The sequence below is a fragment of the Pocillopora damicornis genome, chromosome 2 (assembly GCF_964200805.1).
Source record: "Pocillopora damicornis chromosome 2, jaPocDami1.2, whole genome shotgun sequence".
Classification (NCBI taxonomy): Eukaryota; Metazoa; Cnidaria; class Anthozoa; order Scleractinia; family Pocilloporidae; genus Pocillopora; species Pocillopora damicornis.
Genome location: NC_142671.1, coordinates 13,230,833 through 13,249,809, shown reverse-complemented (window position 1 = coordinate 13,249,809; position 18,977 = coordinate 13,230,833). Strand labels below are relative to the sequence as shown.

Genomic DNA, 18,977 nt, shown 5'->3' with positions numbered 1-18,977 from the left:
TTTATGGGATGGGCGTACATTTGACACCTGCGTGTGTGGGTAAGAAATTGAATGAAAGTGACCAGGAAATGGCTAAGTGAGAGAGTTTCAACCACTTGTCGCTGCCATCTTCTTACCTATGAAGGCTGATTTGCTCATGAACGAATAAGTGGCTGGAAGACTATCTAATTAGCTAATAGACCAACTGACTGAGTAACTAGGCGAGCAATTGCCTGCTGGATGGCTGGTGAATAACTATCGACTGCATGAAGAGTTTATCAAATAAATAAAGGACTGACGAGCTGAATACCTGATTAACAGGTTTTCAGTTAGCTTGACTGAATTAATGACAAATATAATGACTCACCGGGGGCCTAAATGACTTATGGACAACCTGGAGCACTGGCTACATGACTTTCACTCTTCACTTCCTAACCAAAATACTAACTGCCCACCGGGCCAACTGGCTGACTGAACGACGGACTGATTGACAGAATAACTCATCGACTGACTTACTCGCCAAAAACTGACTGACTGAATAATAAACTATCCGTCTTACTGTCGAACGAAATATATAACTGGCCAAAGTAACTGACTGTCCACAAGCTGAATGACTAGATGACTAACTGCCTGAACTGATGCCTGTAAATGAGTATAACTTCACTGGTGCAAGTTTGTGAATGACCAGAGTGAATGAATCAGTGGTTTGACACCGGTAACCAAGGACGTGTTTCATTTGAGAATGGCAAATAAACACGATTAAGTTCAATGTTAGTGCTGATGGGAAAATATGACATCAAGACGCGATCAGTGCAAGCAAGAGATGTAGCAAAGTGAGATCCGTATATCTATTCTCTACAGAAAAAAACTGGAGTTCGATACGAGCGTCCATGGTAAATAACTGACTAGGGGTTTCATGAGCTGTCATAGTATTGCAAGTCGTCATTGTATCCTAGATCGTCATACTAAGATTAGTTTGTCATGTTCAAACAGGATTATGACTTATTTTAAAACATCATGAACAAAAATAAGTTAGTGAACCTGAATAAGTAAGTGGAAATTCTAATTGCTTGTCTTCTAAACAAGTTTTTATTAAATGTATTGTCGGTGTGTGGAAACGTCACGGTCTTTTCCAGCAAATCGGAGAGAATTTTCGCTTCTGTTGTGGTATGAAAAATCAATTTAAAAATTTCGATGTCAGGAATGACATTTGGGCTATTGTGTAACTGCACATGTGTAATTGCGATTTTAAAAATGTTCGAAACCATCGTCACAGTTTAGGTTATGCCCTGTGGAAAAAGAAGTGAAAATTCTCTTCTAGTGCTGTTCTGTCTGTGCGTTGGCATGCCCTAACCTTCTTGCACCTGTTTATACAGTTCATCCTTCTTCTGAACCATGCCTGGAACAATCTTGCGTAGAGTCAATGGAAAAGAACCTGGGACGGGTGCGTGATGAGAAACCACCACCCCTAGACTATTTCCCGAACGGCCTTGCGGGATGAGGTTTTTAAAATCAGCGGAAGAAGTGTTGGCTTGCTGTGGTATGAGGCGTGCAAGCAAACCTAATCCAGAGGGTAAGTCAGGAGCATTGTGCATCAAACATTAAACAGCGTTATCAAAATAAACCTCCATTATAATATTATATGTTATTTATATCAGTTAAAAATTAATCGATTAGTCCTTACAATTATTTTCGGAAAAGTTTAATAAGTAAGAGGAAAGGAAGGGGACACCTCTGCTACAGCATTCCAGATTTCATGACAATCGGTCAAATTTGGTCATAGTCGTCCAATTTTTCCCTAATCTCGAGGTTGAAATAGTTGTATATTTAAGCGTTACTCAAAGTAACCTTGGTTCAATGAACGATTTGCAGGATAATAAAATACTATATTTACCGATGAAGTTCGCTGTCTTTACTTATATCCGTTCAGCTTATGTTTCAGACTTAAGGAAAAATGAAAGTAAGAGGTGGCTCGTTGAAACCAGGTCGAGAGATTCTCCTCATCCATTCACGAATGATCTCTTTAGGCATTTTTGGTTTGGTTTTGTAACTTTTACATTCCTCACATTTTTTTTCAAATGAAGGCGAACTATACTCCAGAACCGAACTTATTCAATCACTGCCATTAAAAAGCATGCATAAAATTTTGACAATGGCTACGTTTTAAGATTCCAAACAATAATTTAACGCTTCGAAAATTGTCTTTGAAGGTGCGAATTGTCAACCACGAACGCCGACATTTTAAATTTGGCCAAGCACCCTGGCCCCGGTTGTGCGAAGGGCGGATAACTTTATCGCTATGCAGTGGATATAGCGGTGATTTTTGTTACAGTTATCCACTGGATAGTGATATATCTGCTGCATAGCGTTATCTGCCCTTTGAACAACCCAGACCTGACTGCTTACCTGTCGCTTAACGAACCCACGCTCCTCCATTATCTCCTCTTGGTAACTTCTTTCAGTTATGGTCATTCGTGACTCAAATCATGATCTTTCTGCGGGAACCATATCGGGGGCTGTTTTTCAATCAGGTTAATCAATCTTTTTCAAACTGTCCTGTCCATGGTCGAATTTTAGCACATTTGAAAAAAATTTTCGAATAACTAAGTTACAATTTGGAATCTGAAACGCAGTAACTATTGTATATTTTTCTGCACATATTTTAATGACAAGGATATAAATTATGATTCTGGAGCATACTTCCCCTTAAGCTCTAAAGCCTTAACAGCCACGTTATGATTGATGGCGACTATCTCTCTAAGTAAGTTCGAATCAAAATTTGAGGATCTGGTCAAACCGTCCTTCATTTGTGTCAAGGATAAACAAGCATCAAGCCATAATTTTCACAACAAGAGCTCCAAAGCTAAATATTAACCAGCTTATTACGAGATGTGTGAGCAGTGATGGACTGAGACAAAAATGGACTATTACTCTCTTTAAGAAAAAAAACCAATAACGCTTAATTAACATGGTTAGGGTGTAATCGCCTCTGAAGCGGTTGTCTGTTGTACTCTCATTAAAGCAATGCCACGTTCAAGAGTAATAGAATGTGACGTGTGCATTACCGTGGTTACTGATGAGTGGTTTCCCAGATTAACGTGATTTGTGTTTTAAAGAAGGGAACATACATGTGCTGCTTACTAAAGATTCGACAGTCTGTTTCTTCTCAGTGTTGTTTTCTCTTTAATACATCATTTTTGTAATAAGTTATTGTCCTTAGCAGATCACACAATAAAAATTTCCCCATTTCATAACACAAAACCTACCGCTTTATTTCAACCAAATACCTATAAGAGTTGGTGTTGAACAACAACAAGAGTACAATTGTCTGTACATAAGTAAAAATGAGACCAAAATATTGGCAACTGAAAACGTCTTCCCATTGGATAGTTAAAATAAATTAAAATATCGCGGTACAGGAAAATCGATTCCATCCGCCGCACAGCGCGCAATGTTTTTTTGTTCACTTACATTGTATGACATCGAAAGATATTTACAACTAATGCGTGCCTTTTTACAAATCTACATGCTTTCCATGGTGTGCAAAACCAACCTTGAGATGCCAAAACTGAATCATGCAACATTCCTAGCTTCGTTTTAGTATAAAAACAAGCAGCAAAAACATTGAGTGGAGGATTTTAACCTTTAAATTGATTTTGTCCGAGCTGAGAATCAAAGAAAACTACAAATGAAGAAAGAGTGCTTCTCAAAGAGGTCAAAAAGGTTTCTACGTTCACAGTCAACTCGAATTAGTGCAAGGAAAAACCACAGTTTAGGGATTTCCCAGGCTATTTCATCTTACGTCATTCTATTCCATTCTATTCCATTCACCCCCTACCATTTTATTTTCCTTTTGAATTTCAATTTTTCACCAATAAGGACTCTTTTTCATTCCAGAGGGTACATGTAACAGTTCCGTAGTAGATGACTGTAAACGTAGAGAGTAGAATATTTTCAAAGACCACTGGTCTACTCTGAATTTGTTCTTTGACAACTTGTAAACAATCAAGATTTAATTTTTTCTTCCTCAAAATAATTCTGACACCTTTCCTTCACAAACCAAAAGCATAACATTCGCAAAAGGCCGAATTGTCAGTAGGCCTTGCTTTATAACAATTTAGTCAGCATTAATAAATGTCTCACTTGTTCTAGGAAAGCTAAAAAAGGGAATGGGAAAGCTGTCTCCTGTTGAACAACATTCTCTAACGCTAGATCCTACACATCATTTAAAATGACGAAACCATGAAGTTTTTTTACCTCGTTGTTGACCGAATCAATTTAAGTATGTCCCACCTCAAGAAAAAGGGTATTTGAAAACATTACTCCCTTTATTGAAAGGAAGAATTAACATTGTTAAATTAAAATATACAGTTAAGTGACATTATCATCATTAAAGGAAATTGATTTTCCCTTTGTTGTAATCTTTCTTTGCACAAATTTGATCTGTATGGTTAATTTTAAAGTTAGAATCAGTTGATGTCGTCATGTAATGTTGTCCGTCGTATACTGTATCGCTGACGGCGGGATTGCTAGCTTAGCTTGGTTACATTCTCGACCATGTTAGAATTAAGGCTGACTCCATTTTGACCCATAGTTACTCGTCCTCGGGAAAGTAACTTCTTAACTCTCTCAGGCTGCTTTCTTGCTCGCCTGTTGGTTGTCAGAAAAATGAAGACCTAATGTTAGAAGCGGTCTTGCGTAACAAACAAAACTCGACATTCAAACGTTTTTACTCTTTTTCTGTTGATAAGAAGGATAACGAACTTCTCGGAATTTACACTTTTGGCGCATCATCGTTTTACGGTTATCTCCGAGTACAGCAGCAATTTCTACTGTTTTCTTCTGTAATCACTCATCTTAGATTTTCCGGTTCCCATTCACCGATGTGGCTAAAGAAAATGTAGACTTAATCCTGAATATGCGAGCGTTCCTTTCGCCAAGCTTACAGTATACGAGGCGAACATAAACGGTGTCGTGAGTCACTGTGTGAGAAATTTCATGGTCATTCTTTAAGTAAATGTAATAAATTCTAATACGCTTTCATTCAATGGTGAGAAAGTCCTCGACGTCAATATGGTTAAAATGTTTGCACATGAGGAAGGAAGAAAAATTTTGATGATTGAATGATGTAGCAGAGGAGAACAAAGTTTACACCGTAAAGCGACTAAAGTTAGGTAAAAGTTCCGTCGTGAGATGTCATGTCCTGGTAAAGCAGGCATGAGTAAGCTTCATATTTTAAAGTAACAGGCACAATGCTCGTTAGCATTTACAGAGTAATTGCGAGATAAACCACAAACGGCGTGAGTGGTTAGAATACGTTGTTATTGCTGATGTTGTTAGGTGTTAGTGGTTCAGTTCCTTGTGTAGTAGTGCTGGTGATGTTAAAAACTACTTATTTGTAGAGGAGATTATGGTCATACACTCGTATGCTTGGAATGCTTCAGTTACTGAGCAACTAGCAGCTGAGCCTGAGCAATCAGCGAGGAAATAGCTGAAATATTTATGCTAAAGTTACCTTGTTAAGCTTCATTCACTAGCCAAAGCTTCAGAACAGAGTAAGAAAATCAAGCAAAGGAGAGTGATTACATTTTAAGAGCGGAGCCGCGTGAGTCATGACTTGATGTTGTTTTCGATAAACACGAGTTCACTGTCGATCAAAGAAGTCGCTTTATCCTACTTATCAACAGTTGATAACATTTTATTTCATGTTCAGTTGACAAATTGGTATCAGTTACAGTCAGTCGTAAATTAGATAATTAAAAACTGTGATATTTTTCAGAGGTTTTGGGTGTTTGGAGTATTGATTCTTGAAAATCTGGAGACTATCAACTAAAGGGTATAAAATTTGGCACATAGAAACAAAAAGAAACCCATTGGACGCTCCTGAACGACATCAATTCACTTACCTTGTTGTTGCGGTTGTTCGAGAGATGGCAGAGCCTGTCCTTGAAGGATCTGACTCCCTGTTAATATAAGAAGAGAAATACACTTAGTTAAAATCAATAGGATTTTGGGGACGAGTCTTTAGCATAGTTGTCATTTGGTATCAATTTATCGTCGATATAATTTTTCATTTATTTACAGGAAGTGTGTTTCATTCTACAACCGTATTAGGAAAGTTTAGCTGGTAGACAATATCAAGGGGGAGGGGTGGGAAAGGTGTGAGGTTGTGGAACAACGACATACCAGAGTTTTTTCTCAATATACCTGAAACTTGTTAAAAAAAACTAATTAAATAATACATAAAACTGCCCAGAGTATTGGTTTTTTTTTTTCAACTTATGTTTCAATACTAGTTAGACAACATTAATTAAGAACGAGATCAATTAGACTCGTATGCGAAACTTGCGTGTACCTGAGTTGAAAAGACCCCGCATACCTGAATACCCAAAACCATTGGCCGGGCCTGAATATCACATGATTTCGGAAGCTAAAGAGATGCGCGCAGTTTTGTCTGCTACATCATCAACTCTGTGTAATTTTTTTAACCCATTATTTTCTGCATTTATACTCACTTGCTGCAAGCTCGTCCGCGGGACTTTGCGGTAAAGCTTCACTCTGAGGTATGCTCTGTGGAAAGACAGAAGCCGTTTGTCCCGACATGTCTGGTAGACCACCCATTGTGATATTTTGCTCAGGAATGTCCGATCTGAACTGCTGCTCAGGAGACTGCAGAACTTCCTGCTCAAACTGCGAGTCACTGACTGCAGGCATCAAAGTTTGACTTCCTGAAGGAATAATATGCCACTCAAGCTTTCAATACTGAGCTCAAAAAATGCATAAGAACTCTTACTACAGTCTATCAGGTTCTATATACAGGCCAGAATGGCAGCCTAACTCTGGTTTGTTTCTAAAGGGACTTGAGATCGTATTGCTTATTCTCCTGACAAATAAGTGGGCATTAGATGGAGTTTTATCATGTTTCCAGGAATCATGCATTCGGCAGTAAAGGGAGGGCAATGTCAAAGCAAGGACATCACATAGTGACCCAGGAAAGTAAAACTCGAATCTCTCAAGAAAGGAGGCCATCAATGTCAGCAATAGGTCACTTTGCTTCTTATTAGACGACCTTCACCCCTTTTTAAAATTAATTTTAATCCCTCCCAGAGAAAAAGTTTATAGAAAAGGCTGCAATTGGCGTGAGGAGGGGAAGTTCAGTCAGTGTTTGAAATATCAGCAAAGCAATGCTACTACATTATGACTATTTGTATAAGTGCGTTATTTTTTTCTTGCCTGGCTGTGGTATTTCACTCTTCTTTTTCGCTAAAGCGGCGAGCTTTTGGATTTGAGAACTTTTCCATAAGATGAGTGGGTCTGAATGAGATGCAGAAATCAAACCAGAGGCAGCCTTAGAGCGAATAGGCTCCATAGAAGCTCCTTTGCCCATATTTCGCACGTATTCAAAAGGATCTACAATCTTATCTTTTTTATCCTTTTCATCGGTGTTATTTTTCGGCGTTTCGGGCTTATCCTATCAAAGGAAAAGAAAGGGAAAATATTATAGGTAGTACCCAAGTTTAAGAACCGTGAATGATGATGAACATGCGGAATGCTTTCCAATTGAGTGTCCTAAACTAAATCTGAGGTTATCATAACGCTAGGCAAGAACGAAGGTTAAGATTACTAACTTTCAATGAGAACTGAAAGTGAACACTAATCTGCACTGGCTTTAAGCGCGGTATTAACCAAGTCGACATTGGTTTCCATTTTCTGGACCAATGACAAACCCTAATTAATTTGGACTAGTCTCGACACTTTTAATCTATCATTATCTGGCTAATATCAACTTGTTCTTTATCAAGACAACTGCCATAATCTTTTTATATTGCCTTATTATACTTAAAGGAGTTAGGGCGCGATGTTTTTTGGTTGTTTCTCCGGCCCTGGTGTGTATATCAATAGATATCAAAGGATGACGAGCAGTCAAAAAGGAACGCGAACGGTGGAGTTAAGGAGAGTGAAGAATAAAACGAAAGGGAGAGACAACCTTAAATTAAGGTTAAACCGTCAAATTACTTCAATAGCTTTTTCGTTGGACTAACCGACAAATCAAAAGTAATTGGTCTATATTTCTACCTGCACCTCTGCCCCGGTGGTATTCTCCTGCTGCTGGTCATTCTCTGGTTGTATGGCCTCAGACTGGTCGGCCTGAGCGGCCCCTTCGTCTTCACTTTGTTGCTCTTCCGCTTGCTCTTCAGGGGAAGCCATGATGCCCGACCTTGCGAAGTTTGGTTGCTGTTGGTACTGGGCATAAAAATCGGCCAGAGGCTCATTTCCGACTTGCTGAGGGAAATTGTAAGCATATCCGTTGTTACCGTATCCCATCATTCCATAATTGGGAGCCATCATCATATTGGTATCTTGCATTGGGTTTGGAACCATGTTCCTTTTGGAGCTTTCATCATACCCTATTGGAAATCCCATCCGCTGCAGGATGTCGGTAGCAGGCGGAAGTGGAATGTGCGACTTCTTAGATAGCTCTTCCTCTTTTTGCTCCGCAGCACCCTCTAGGGCCTCTCCAAGCATCTTCAGCGCTACACCTCGATACATATTAACAGCCTTTGCGATTTCTTTGAGGTCAATCTTTGGATAGACTGAAACTTGTGGGGCTGGGGGTCGTGGAATCGAGCTGTGTTTTTCGTTAGCTCTGCTTACAGTGCCAGTGGCAAGATCTGTTGTTGAAAATTAAAGAAAAATGACCTACTATTGCGGCAAGTCTAACGAAAGATATGAGGAAACCGAAAAGCAGCACAGGAAAAGAGACGTTAGTTCAACTTCGGAAAGTAAATGTTTCCTTTTTTGCAATATGGCGCACGATTTCTAACATATTCTATCATTATTGTTTGTTTAACTTTCTCCGGGTTAAATTTGAAGAGTTTTTTCGGTTAATCCTCCGGTAAGATTGTGCAAGTGCAAACGTATCCTCTCGTTAATAAGTCAAACTATATTCTGGGTTGTTTGATGACAAGAAGTAATACTTATGATTTCAACGTGGCAGAAATACCAAAGAAGTGGAATGGATGAACAAACATAAATGCATACCTTCAGCTAGACTTCCAGAACCCGAGCCAATTTCAGTTGTCCCGGGAGTGGGTGATGCTACTGTAACAGGAAGTGCTTCACCAGATCCTGATGCAGCTTCACTGACCTCATCTTTTTTCTGGGAGCCTGAACCGGCCTCACCGCTACCAGATGTCTGTATGATGTCTTCATCTGAAGCTGAAGATTCGCCCATTCCGGAAGCACCAGAGGCAGAGCCAGAGTCAGCTGCAAATTTTGCCATTAACACTTTGTGGATTGGTGCAGGAATTCCCGACTTTCTATATCCTGGATCTTCGTCTAATGAAGATTAATATTTTATCATTACTTGGAAATTCAATACAATGTCAAAAATAATTTTGAAATAACCAGTTCTGTACACTTTAAGCCGAATTAGGCTGTGGAGTTCATCATATTTTCATTGTTGTGCTTTTTTTTTCAATTCAAAATCACGGTAGCCTAAAGTACGAATGAAACATAATCACGAAATCCCGTGATAATGACTTCACCGCCTTCTCTTCATTGACGATCTTCATTACTCATGCAATATGTCAGTCTAAAACGGAAGATTTTTCCCTTAAATCTGGCCCTTCAAAGCCATCTAAGGAGTTACTTTAGTAAGATAATGTTTGAAAGCTGTGAACTAACCATCGTCGCTGTCGTCATCCCAGTCGCTCGAACCGGAGCCGGAATTGACTTCATCAGCGTAATATAAACTTGCTGATCCTGAATCATATTCGTCGTATCCCGACCCAGACTCTTCATTGTTATGTTTGATCTCTGCACAAAACAAGGTTAAATAAAATATTAACAGAGGCTTTTTAGTAAAGTACGCGTAATCTCAGAGGGTGCCAATTTGACTCTTCATTAACCAAACACCAAACAGAGTTCTGTAAGCATCCAACCGGTACCCGGAAGGTATGGGTTAAAGCTCCTTCGAAGACTAAGTTCCTCTGAAATTACTTAGCTTTATCCCCAGTTTACTTGTGAAGATAAACTCGTGGGGATCATTGTTATATCGCAAACACGTATCACCTACCACAGAAATGGCAAGACTTTTTGCACTGAATCTTCATAAGGTCTGGGTACTTTGTGCAGTAATCATTCTTAGCCATCTCTGGACAAGTGTCGAACTGATCATCACAGTCTTCTATTGAGAAAAAAAAATGGAAAATACTGTTAAGGTTACCAGTATTTTTATTGACGATTTTAGGGGGGAACTCCAACAAATTAAATAAACATAAAACACTGGAGCTATACAATGCCGCAGAGCCAACTAATGATAAATAGTGGGGTCTTAGAAAGTTTATTTTCCTCCCAATGTCTGGGTCTTGAGTAATTCTGTTGTCTTAATTCTCTTAATGAGAGTCGTTTTTCAGTCTATTCTAACGTGTAATTGTCCGAGCATCGATTTTCCCCCGTAAACGAATGCTGTAGGTGATACTGAACGGTAAACTGCAATGTCACACTGTAGGTTCTACTGTTTTTCCCGGGTTCAGACCATATACTGTATGAGTGAGTAATTGCGACAAGCTAAGAGTAAAAAATGAGTAATCATGAAATCCCTGATTCATTAAGGCTCGGGATCTTTGAAATAAGTACAAGAAAATTCAATTCACCCTTTAAGAACTAACAGCCCTTTTACAAATTTTGCTGAACTGACAAAAATTTCATGAAAATCACTACGAGTTTGATTAATCTTCTGATTCTATTAACATTATCTGCATTTATCTCTCTTCGCAAAATTACCCTCTTCTATTACTGGCTTTTTGGGTTGAAGTCCCTGGTATACTGGTACAGCTTGGACACCCTGGGCTGGAATTCCAGGAGTTTGCTGAGGAAGAGCGCCAACCATTGTGTCGGGCATTGTGGTATCTATGCAAGGAAGGCAGCATTTAGAGCTTTAAAGAAGAACTTAAACTAAACAGCAACATAAACAACTTAAATGCAAGGCATTTGAAAGACGTTGTAAATGTTAACTTATTCTCAAGTTCTTCATCTGACTGCGTGCTGTAGCTTTAAGTCTCAGTAGATGGTCGACGCCATTGAACAAAGTATGCCAAACATGTCTTTACCAAACAAATTAGGCCTATTTGTTCCCATATATGTTCCCGTTATGATGATTTTAAGATTAGGTATTGTTAATAATGCTGACTACGTAGGTCGTAGGGTCAAAAGGTGACTTACTTATTGGAAACGCAGCAGCAACGTTTTCTGGACTTTGCATTTGCATATTAGATGGATCTGCCACTTGAGGGGCAAAGGCTTGTTCCGGGGCCTGAGGGGCAAAGGCTTGTTCCGGGGCCTGAGGAACACCCCCTTGAGCCTGGTCGAGAACTTGCTGGGGGTTCTGAAGCGGACTTTCAGCTGGGGCCTGGTCCGCCAATGGTTGAACTTTAGAAGGCACTGGGGCAAAAGGCTGTGCTGTTGGAGAGGCTTGTGGTTGGTCTCCAAACGTCATTTGCGCTGGATTAACATCCATCGCTGGACCTTGCATCTGAGGCTGAGGATAACTTTGATTGTTTGTTGCATCTTGTTGCTGTTGCCCTTGAGGAAGGTTTATTGACAAAGGACGCAGACCACCAGCCTCAGTAAGGCCGGGTATAACCGACTTCCTTCCAGCGTTCTGGTTTAAGCCTGGTTCAAGAAACAGTTACAACCATTTTAGGTCACAAAAATGATCAAAGAGACATTTAGATAAACTACATGTAGCCCTTCCTGAAAAGGTAACCAACATGAATATATCCAACTTTGAATCTGGCGCTGATGTTAACCAAAAAGAAATTTGCAGTTTTACATCGCGCTAGAAGGAAATTACTTATAAGCAAAACAAATTTAGCCTCTAAATTTGAATGAAAACAAATGATAATGACATGTCAGACAAATATTAGACCTTTCAGGACCCCCCTTCACTGACTATGATGTTCCTGGAAAAACTTTAATTCTAAAACTAAAATATTATTTCCTCTAGTTTTGTCACCGGCAAACATCTGCCGATCAATTTAGTCGCTCCTGTACTAACCTGCTTTTGCCTTTTCAATCATGTTCTTTTTCATCAGCTTCGAATACGGTGAATACTTGTGAAGCTGAAGTGGAAAAGAACCTCTAAAGGGCACTGCTGACTTTCGAATGGCTGGAGCCTGGGGAGCAGGCACAGGTGCTTGTGGGATGGCCGACCGTAGTGTTCCTTGAAGGTCTGCTGTATTGTTAACTGTGAAAGAACAGTTACAGCCCAAGTAAACAAAGAGTGATAACTCAATCCATCTCCGATAGAGGAAAGGTTAACCTGGGATTTCCACTGAAGAGCTGTTTACAATTATTTTGCTCCGATAAAAAGTTAGCACTCGAAAATTCACTTTTTCAAAATTTCCTACGGCGGTCTATTTACCCTTATTGACATTGAGTTTATAAAAAACTACTGAACTGTGGGATTGTTTCAGCCTAGGTTTTCCTTGCTCTCTTGTGAATTATAGCTAGTTTTTAATGGTCCTTAAGTTATACTTTTAGTTTGATACCGCTTATCACAATCGGTACACGCTTTATAAAGAATATGTTAAGGTGCAACTTGATATTAAGCTGTACTTCTATCCTACCTAAGGGGTTAGAAAAAATATCCGGACCAACAGGAACATCGGTTTTCTTCACTATCGTAGGGTCATATAGCGAATTATCATCGAAGCCGGGTGACTGTTGCCCAACCAAGGCAGCAGGTGAGTAATCAGGAACAGTTTCCAAAGTACTTTGAGTTTGTGCCGGCAAAAATGCAGTGTTTGACTTGTCATTGGAAGTTTTGTCATTCTCCTCTGTCTGGACTACTGTATTTTGACTCTGATCCTCAGTAGAAGGTAACTTTGCGTCTGCACCCTGTGACGTCAAATTCGGTGACGTCAAGGATGCGTCCGTCGAACTTTGTGTAGGAGCAGTTTGTGCTGCGGTAGAAGGATTCACTGCGTTAGTATCGTCAGAATCGTCAGAAGTAGCAGTTGAGGTGTCTGTACTGTTGTTATTGTCTTTTATATCAGTGGTGTCATTAGAGTTGTTAGACTTTTCGGTGCCTGTCGCATCAGAAGTCGCGAGTGTTTGCGACAGAGTCTCAGTCGCTTGCTCGTGTTGGCTGTCTGTCTGATTCAATGTAGTTGTGTCTCCGGAAGGCTTCGGCAACTCACCCGAACCCGACCACAGTTCCGAACCCGAACCGGAAAAGTCGTCATTGTCATTGTCACTATCTTCAAGGTTGAGTTTTGTTAAACTCGTCGCACTTGGATCGTTAAAGATCTCGCCGAGAAGAGCATCAGGAGCGCTTCGACGGTCAACAGCCTGAGACGCCGGCGGCCGTAGGTCTGAAAGTTAGTTTATCAGTGTGACTGTTAGTAAACTCGAATTAACAAGCGTTATAGCCCACGCTGACAGGAATCAGGATGTTAGGGTTGCCTCAAGTTATATCATATAAAGTATTAAGCAAAGCATGCAGCTACTATTAAGGTATCTTTTTTCTTAAATGGAAAGGAAGAAAAGGGATTAAAATTCTTAAATAAATGATTTGATGATTTTTTTACTTCTCAAGTTTACCATGTGGGTGTCAAACTAGGTGAAGTGATCTTTACGTGGCTTATGTAAATTAATCGATCGTTCTTGAACAACATAGATCTTGACAAAACTGCTGCAAATTTCATTTAAGGATCAATACTATTTGATGATATTGGCATTTTTTGCCAGCGAGAACGTTAGGCCCAAGCGCAAACATACGTTGCTCATGCGTTACAGCATAATTTTATACATTTCTTTTGTTCACTGAAAATTATAGTATCACGGATAAACGTGATACGAAATATCAAACTGGGGTCTAAAGTCTGAAACTAAGGTTCTGTAAAGAACTTAAGCGTGCTGTCGAAATAAAATCAGCGAGATGAATTTCAGCTCCGAGAAAGGGAAGATATGTATCCATTCCTCTTGATTATTGCACCTTGCAATCTAGTCCCGATGGAAGCTGATCGACTATCAAAGTCGTTAATCGTCGGTTTATAATACCCATTACTCGAGGTGTTTCATCGTAAACCTTTACTTAAGTAGTTAACCATTAGTCAAAGGGAGGCGACTGACAAGATCAATTCAAAATGATATAGGTATACTTGGGTCATTCTTTTTTTACTCTAGTTGCCAAAACATTCAATCTGAATAGTAATATTTAAGAATTGACCGATCTGTTTCGACAGTTTTGTTTTAATTTTTCGACCCGGACGCCAAGGTCAGCAAATTCTAACAGAATGCGAGAGTTCTTAAAGACCAGTAACGCAAGAAGGTAAATGAGGTGTGCTCGAAAGATGCATGGGCCCATAGTTTTTCTTCCGGCCTAAAAGCAACCTGTTAGACGTACAAGTGTCGAGGCAAACAATCGCTGCAAAGCTACAGGGTTTAAAATACTCCTCCAAGGAGTAGTTATCAGTAATATTCAACATGTAAGAGAACAGACTGGTTATGCTTTTGCTTACCTTTCGCTCTTGATAAAGTTACTAATGATATAATTAATAATAAGAAACGAAAACCCATAACTGAGTTGGTGGCGACCTGAGGAAATAAATATAGACATAAATTAGACTGGTCAAAAAGTCGTTCACAATAGGCCAACTGTTGTAACAGACTGTCGCGAACATCCCTAGAAGATGCGAAATTTCTGAAATTCCGGACTCAACTCATGAGTCTCTCAGAACCGTTATGATTATTAGGAGGAGAAATTGGAAATCATTTGTAGCCCATAAAAAGTCAAATCTGTTATTGGTAGATCAAATTGTTTAATCTCATATTGACCATAATGTTTGCTGTAATGGTTCAAGGGAGCTTCGTTCATTTCCTTTTACCTGCATCTGATAAAAGACATTTAAAAAAACGCCGCTTGAGAAACTCTTTTACTACCAGCCTCCCGCCACAAATTGATCGAGCAGATCACAGAAACTGGCATTAAAATGCCATTTAATTTTGTTAAGCAGAGATTTATCACCCGCTCTGTCGTCATGCTCGCAAAAAGAAATAGCCACGACGAAAAAAGGTGCTAATAATTGCAACCAGTATGATCTCAACCTGGCCTTTGCCCGAACGTCCTCCTTCTAAAATGCATAACACTTCTAGAGCGCATTGAAAAAGAAAAAAAAAGACAAAAAAGACAAAAGGAAAGAAAAGGAAACGGAAAGTGGAACAAAAGGGAATTTATATTTGAAAAACAGAAGAAATTTGTTCAGACTGTATTTTATTTGACTTGATGCGATGATGAAACGACTATACTTGAAGATGATTTAAAGTGTCCGCCTTGACGTTGACCTTATAAAGAGTCTATATAGAGTACTTTAGTTATCTGCACGTCAATTAGTACATAAAATTGAAAATATTATAGAGATAATATTCACTGCCAATACTTTTCCTAGACTGAAGATAAAATAATTGAAATTCAAAACATTTGTAGGAATACTGTTTCTAAGAGCTAGCTAACGGCCTTAGTTTTTCAAAGGTCAACAAAATTTTAAACAAGAATGGTCTCAGTTAATTGTTTTTCTATGTTTTTCAACTTTCATCTACATAGAAACTGACCATCGATAACATGACTCTCTATGTGCACTGTCAAATGCAGTCCATATATGTTGATCATGAAAAAATTTTGGGCAAACGTGAACTACGTTGTGCTTTGTCAAATGACAGTATAACTAAGGATAGATAATATCTGTGAAGAAATACGAAAGCCGTAAAACTAACGCACTGAAGGCTGGTGTGTCAGTACATACTGTGGATATCAGTTAAGTAAGTTCCTGATTTTGTTCCAAACTTTATAATAAAAGAATAGAGCAAAATCAAAATACTCCGCGGGTATCTTGACTAACAACTGAAGTGAAGATCTAAATATACTTCCAAACAAGTGCAAAATCAGCTTAAATGCAAAGACTTCATCACTGAATACAACTTATAAGGAGTTCATTCTACACCCTTAAAACTGAAAATCGATACTTTGTCCGCCATTATGCAAGACCAACTACACACAAAGTTAATTGACCTTACCTAACTTTTAAATTTGAATTTTTGCATCCTGAAATCTCCAGCAAAATGCAAGCATAAAACATCCAAAATATAAAAACGATTTAAAGCGTCAGATGGAACTTTTGTTCTGTCTTAGTTAAGTTATATGATATCCACTTTCTAGGAGACACGCTGTACACCAAGAGGTATATAAGAAAATTTGCTGTCGACACTTACCCGTCTGACAATCAAAGCTTGATACGGGTTTTAATTCCTGAGGCACACCTCGTGCTTGAAACAAATTAGATTTTCCCTTTTTACCACATGAGCAAATTTTTTCTTTCCGCCTTTCTTAGGAAATTCGGCGAGTAATTCGACTTAGTTTTGTAATCACAAGCGATTTTGGAATAGATTGCAGATTTCCTAGGTCAGTCGTCATTACAACATCACATTTGCATTTGATTATGTCATTTTGTTTCCCAAAACCACAGGTCGTGTGAATAATTTACCGACCGTGAAAATTCGATTGTGTTCTTGACACCTCTAGGAGATTTCCATCAAGATTGGATGTCCCGGGACCAAACATTTTACAGTTCGAAAAAAGGTAAAAAAAAAAGGCGCAAATCAAGATCACACATTAACATGGAAACCTTTGGTTGTTCAACTTCTCATGGTTTAGGGTCATTTTTCCCTTAAAAGAAACAAGCAAATCAAAAAAGATAAACATGTGATAGCTTTAGACGCCTAATTCTGCTCTAACAAAAAATGTTCCATTCCCTCGTTTCCATCTTTAACCAAATTTGCAAAGTTTTCAACAGCTACTAACCTTAGAACGTTGTCATTGTAGATTTCTCCTTCGCAGGAAAACACCTCTCCCTCTCCCTCTCTCCAACGTCTTGTTTTCAAACCTGTTAATTATGCAAAGGTTACCTAAACATCGCAGAATGTCCCAACAAACGACCACATGCTTGTGAGTGAACAACATAATCACAACAGAAAAAGGCGGGAAAACGCTAACCTATCATTCGCGCCAAAGATGACGGCCTCCTGCAGACTGTTCATCGCTGATTGGCACGATCCTTGCACTATATTTATCAGCTTATAGCAAATAAACAAAGATTGTCTAGGGATAATAGCAAACAAATTTATGTAGATTAAAAAGCTTATATCGTAAACAAGCAATTGATTCAATTTCCGTTAGTTGACGTTATAGCTAACGAGAAAGCATTAGTACGTACGTCTTGTAAGAAAAAAGTGTCTAAAGATGGGAATAGGTAACTATCATGTTTTTGCTTTACTTACAAACGCTTTGATATTTTTAAAGTCACATTTAAAACAATACGGCAATTTTCTGCCCTTTAATTTTACTGTTGACATAAGAGAAGTAAAACGATATATAAGGGGAAGAACTTGAGCATTTTGGTGCGATGAGTTAGGTAACGACTAGATTGGTGGATCAAATGGTTCAAAACCTTATAGAAGCCATGTTCTGAACCGTTAATTGAATTTGGAGCAGTGTAACTCTATTGAAGTTGTTTGATCACACGGTTGTTAGTGTGTGTCAACACATTCCGCTCAGAGCAGGTCTTTCGATTGTTGTGAAGACTTGGAACACACATGAACTGTTAAAACACATGATGTCATGTAATAAATAAACGGGCTGTTTAAGATACTTGATAAGGAAAACCTGGATATCAGTATTTAATAAAAACGAGCAGTGTTCAAAAAATCCTTTGAGATTATTTTTTATTAGTTATACTGAGCTCAAATTGCCTCCGTTTCACTGAGTGATTAACGGATCCGAGTAAGCGACTTTAAACGTCCACAAATTGATTTCTGGTTGGAAACGGATTTCACGAAGTTTTTCTGGTAGGTAGCAAAGTTCAGTTGGCAATGAATCGCCATTTTAAGAGAATTTTAAACCTCAAGACTGATTATTGTAACCATATTACCTTAGTTTTCTTATTTGAATCTTCATTAATTTGTTTTCATAACAACTTCATAGCTTGATCGTATGATCTGTTCATCCGATTTAAGGACTGAAATGTCTATTTGTTCAGATATCTTCAGACCACTTACTATCATCAAGGCTTAGGATTTACAACGAAGTGAATGGGCACAAGACGTGACATAGTGACTGATGTTTTGGGGAGATTGGGGGTGTGTCGTATTCATATAACTAGAGCAGCTTTATTACCTAGCGCACTCAAGCAACAAAACAAGCGGAGTACAAGCAAATCGGAAGCATGTGTCAGCTATATATATTATGTTTCGGCACATATTGAAGCTGTTTTTTAATTTCTAGAGGGCTTTGTCAAAATATGGTCTAAAGACGGGTGGATCGTGAAGAAAGAGTTTTATCGTTTCTTTACGAGCGCCGGACAATGAAAAAATAGTGAGTCCCCATATATGAGGAATCAAACCTCAGACCTTCGGCTTCCCCGTTACAATGCTCTACCGCTGAGTCATAGAGACTTAACAGTAAGAAAAAATTTATTAAATCCACATGTGAATCTTAATTTCATCTCAGTAGTTTATTATCTGATCATAACATCAAATTTACGTCTAGCTTTTAAGAAAATTGTTAGCCTTACATTACAAACACACCTTTCATCCTTTGAGCTTTTCTTTGGTTGTACTGTTCCCTACCAAAATCCATACGGCCTCAGGAACTATCCACGAGTGGATGGTGCCCATCGACTTATGTCGTGTAGGCTGCCTTCCTTCTAGGCTTTGTGGGTTTTCAACCCTGCGAAAGGAATATCTTTCCGTTGAAGGGAAATTAATAACTCCTCAGGAATGAATAGTAAATTTTTATAAATACTGTCAACATCGTTTCGTCCTAAGTTATCAGTCATTAGTTACCACCTCGAGGGTTGGAAGATCACATAAAGGGAAAAGAAGGGAGGATAAGTCTTCGTCAATAGAGTATAAGGCCGGAGGGACTACTAAAACCTTAA

At 38.8% G+C, this 18,977-nt stretch overlaps 1 protein-coding gene across 12 annotated transcripts in view; it reads right to left on the bottom strand.

The window, feature by feature from the left end:
• LOC113674731 (uncharacterized) overlaps positions 1-16,932 on the bottom strand; it is a 52,540-nt gene extending 35,608 nt beyond the window's left edge. For 7 of the 12 annotated variants that reach the window (XM_089197617.1, XM_027191218.2, XM_089197619.1 and 4 more), the window contains exons 1-14: positions 16,255-16,434; positions 14,508-14,583; positions 12,612-13,358; positions 12,041-12,229; positions 11,206-11,655; positions 10,768-10,893; positions 10,058-10,168; positions 9,667-9,798; positions 9,022-9,318; positions 8,056-8,651; positions 7,213-7,450; positions 6,495-6,707; positions 5,886-5,942; positions 1,334-1,540 (exon numbers count right to left, since the gene is read on the bottom strand). In XM_089197617.1, coding sequence (XP_089053743.1) covers positions 1,334-1,540; positions 5,886-5,942; positions 6,495-6,707; positions 7,213-7,450; positions 8,056-8,651; positions 9,022-9,318; positions 9,667-9,798; positions 10,058-10,168; positions 10,768-10,893; positions 11,206-11,655; positions 12,041-12,229; positions 12,612-13,358; positions 14,508-14,565 — 3,421 coding nt within the window. In that variant the 5' untranslated portion in view covers positions 14,566-14,583; positions 16,255-16,434. Of the gene's footprint in view, positions 1-1,333; positions 1,541-5,885; positions 5,943-6,494; positions 6,708-7,212; positions 7,451-8,055; positions 8,652-9,021; positions 9,319-9,666; positions 9,799-10,057; positions 10,169-10,767; positions 10,894-11,205; positions 11,656-12,040; positions 12,230-12,611; positions 13,359-14,507; positions 14,584-16,254; positions 16,435-16,843 lie in introns of those variants that run through there. The other 5 variants (XM_089197623.1, XM_089197622.1, XM_089197618.1 and 2 more) reach the window with 5 other exon arrangements.
• Positions 16,933-18,977: the final 2,045 nt, after the last annotated feature.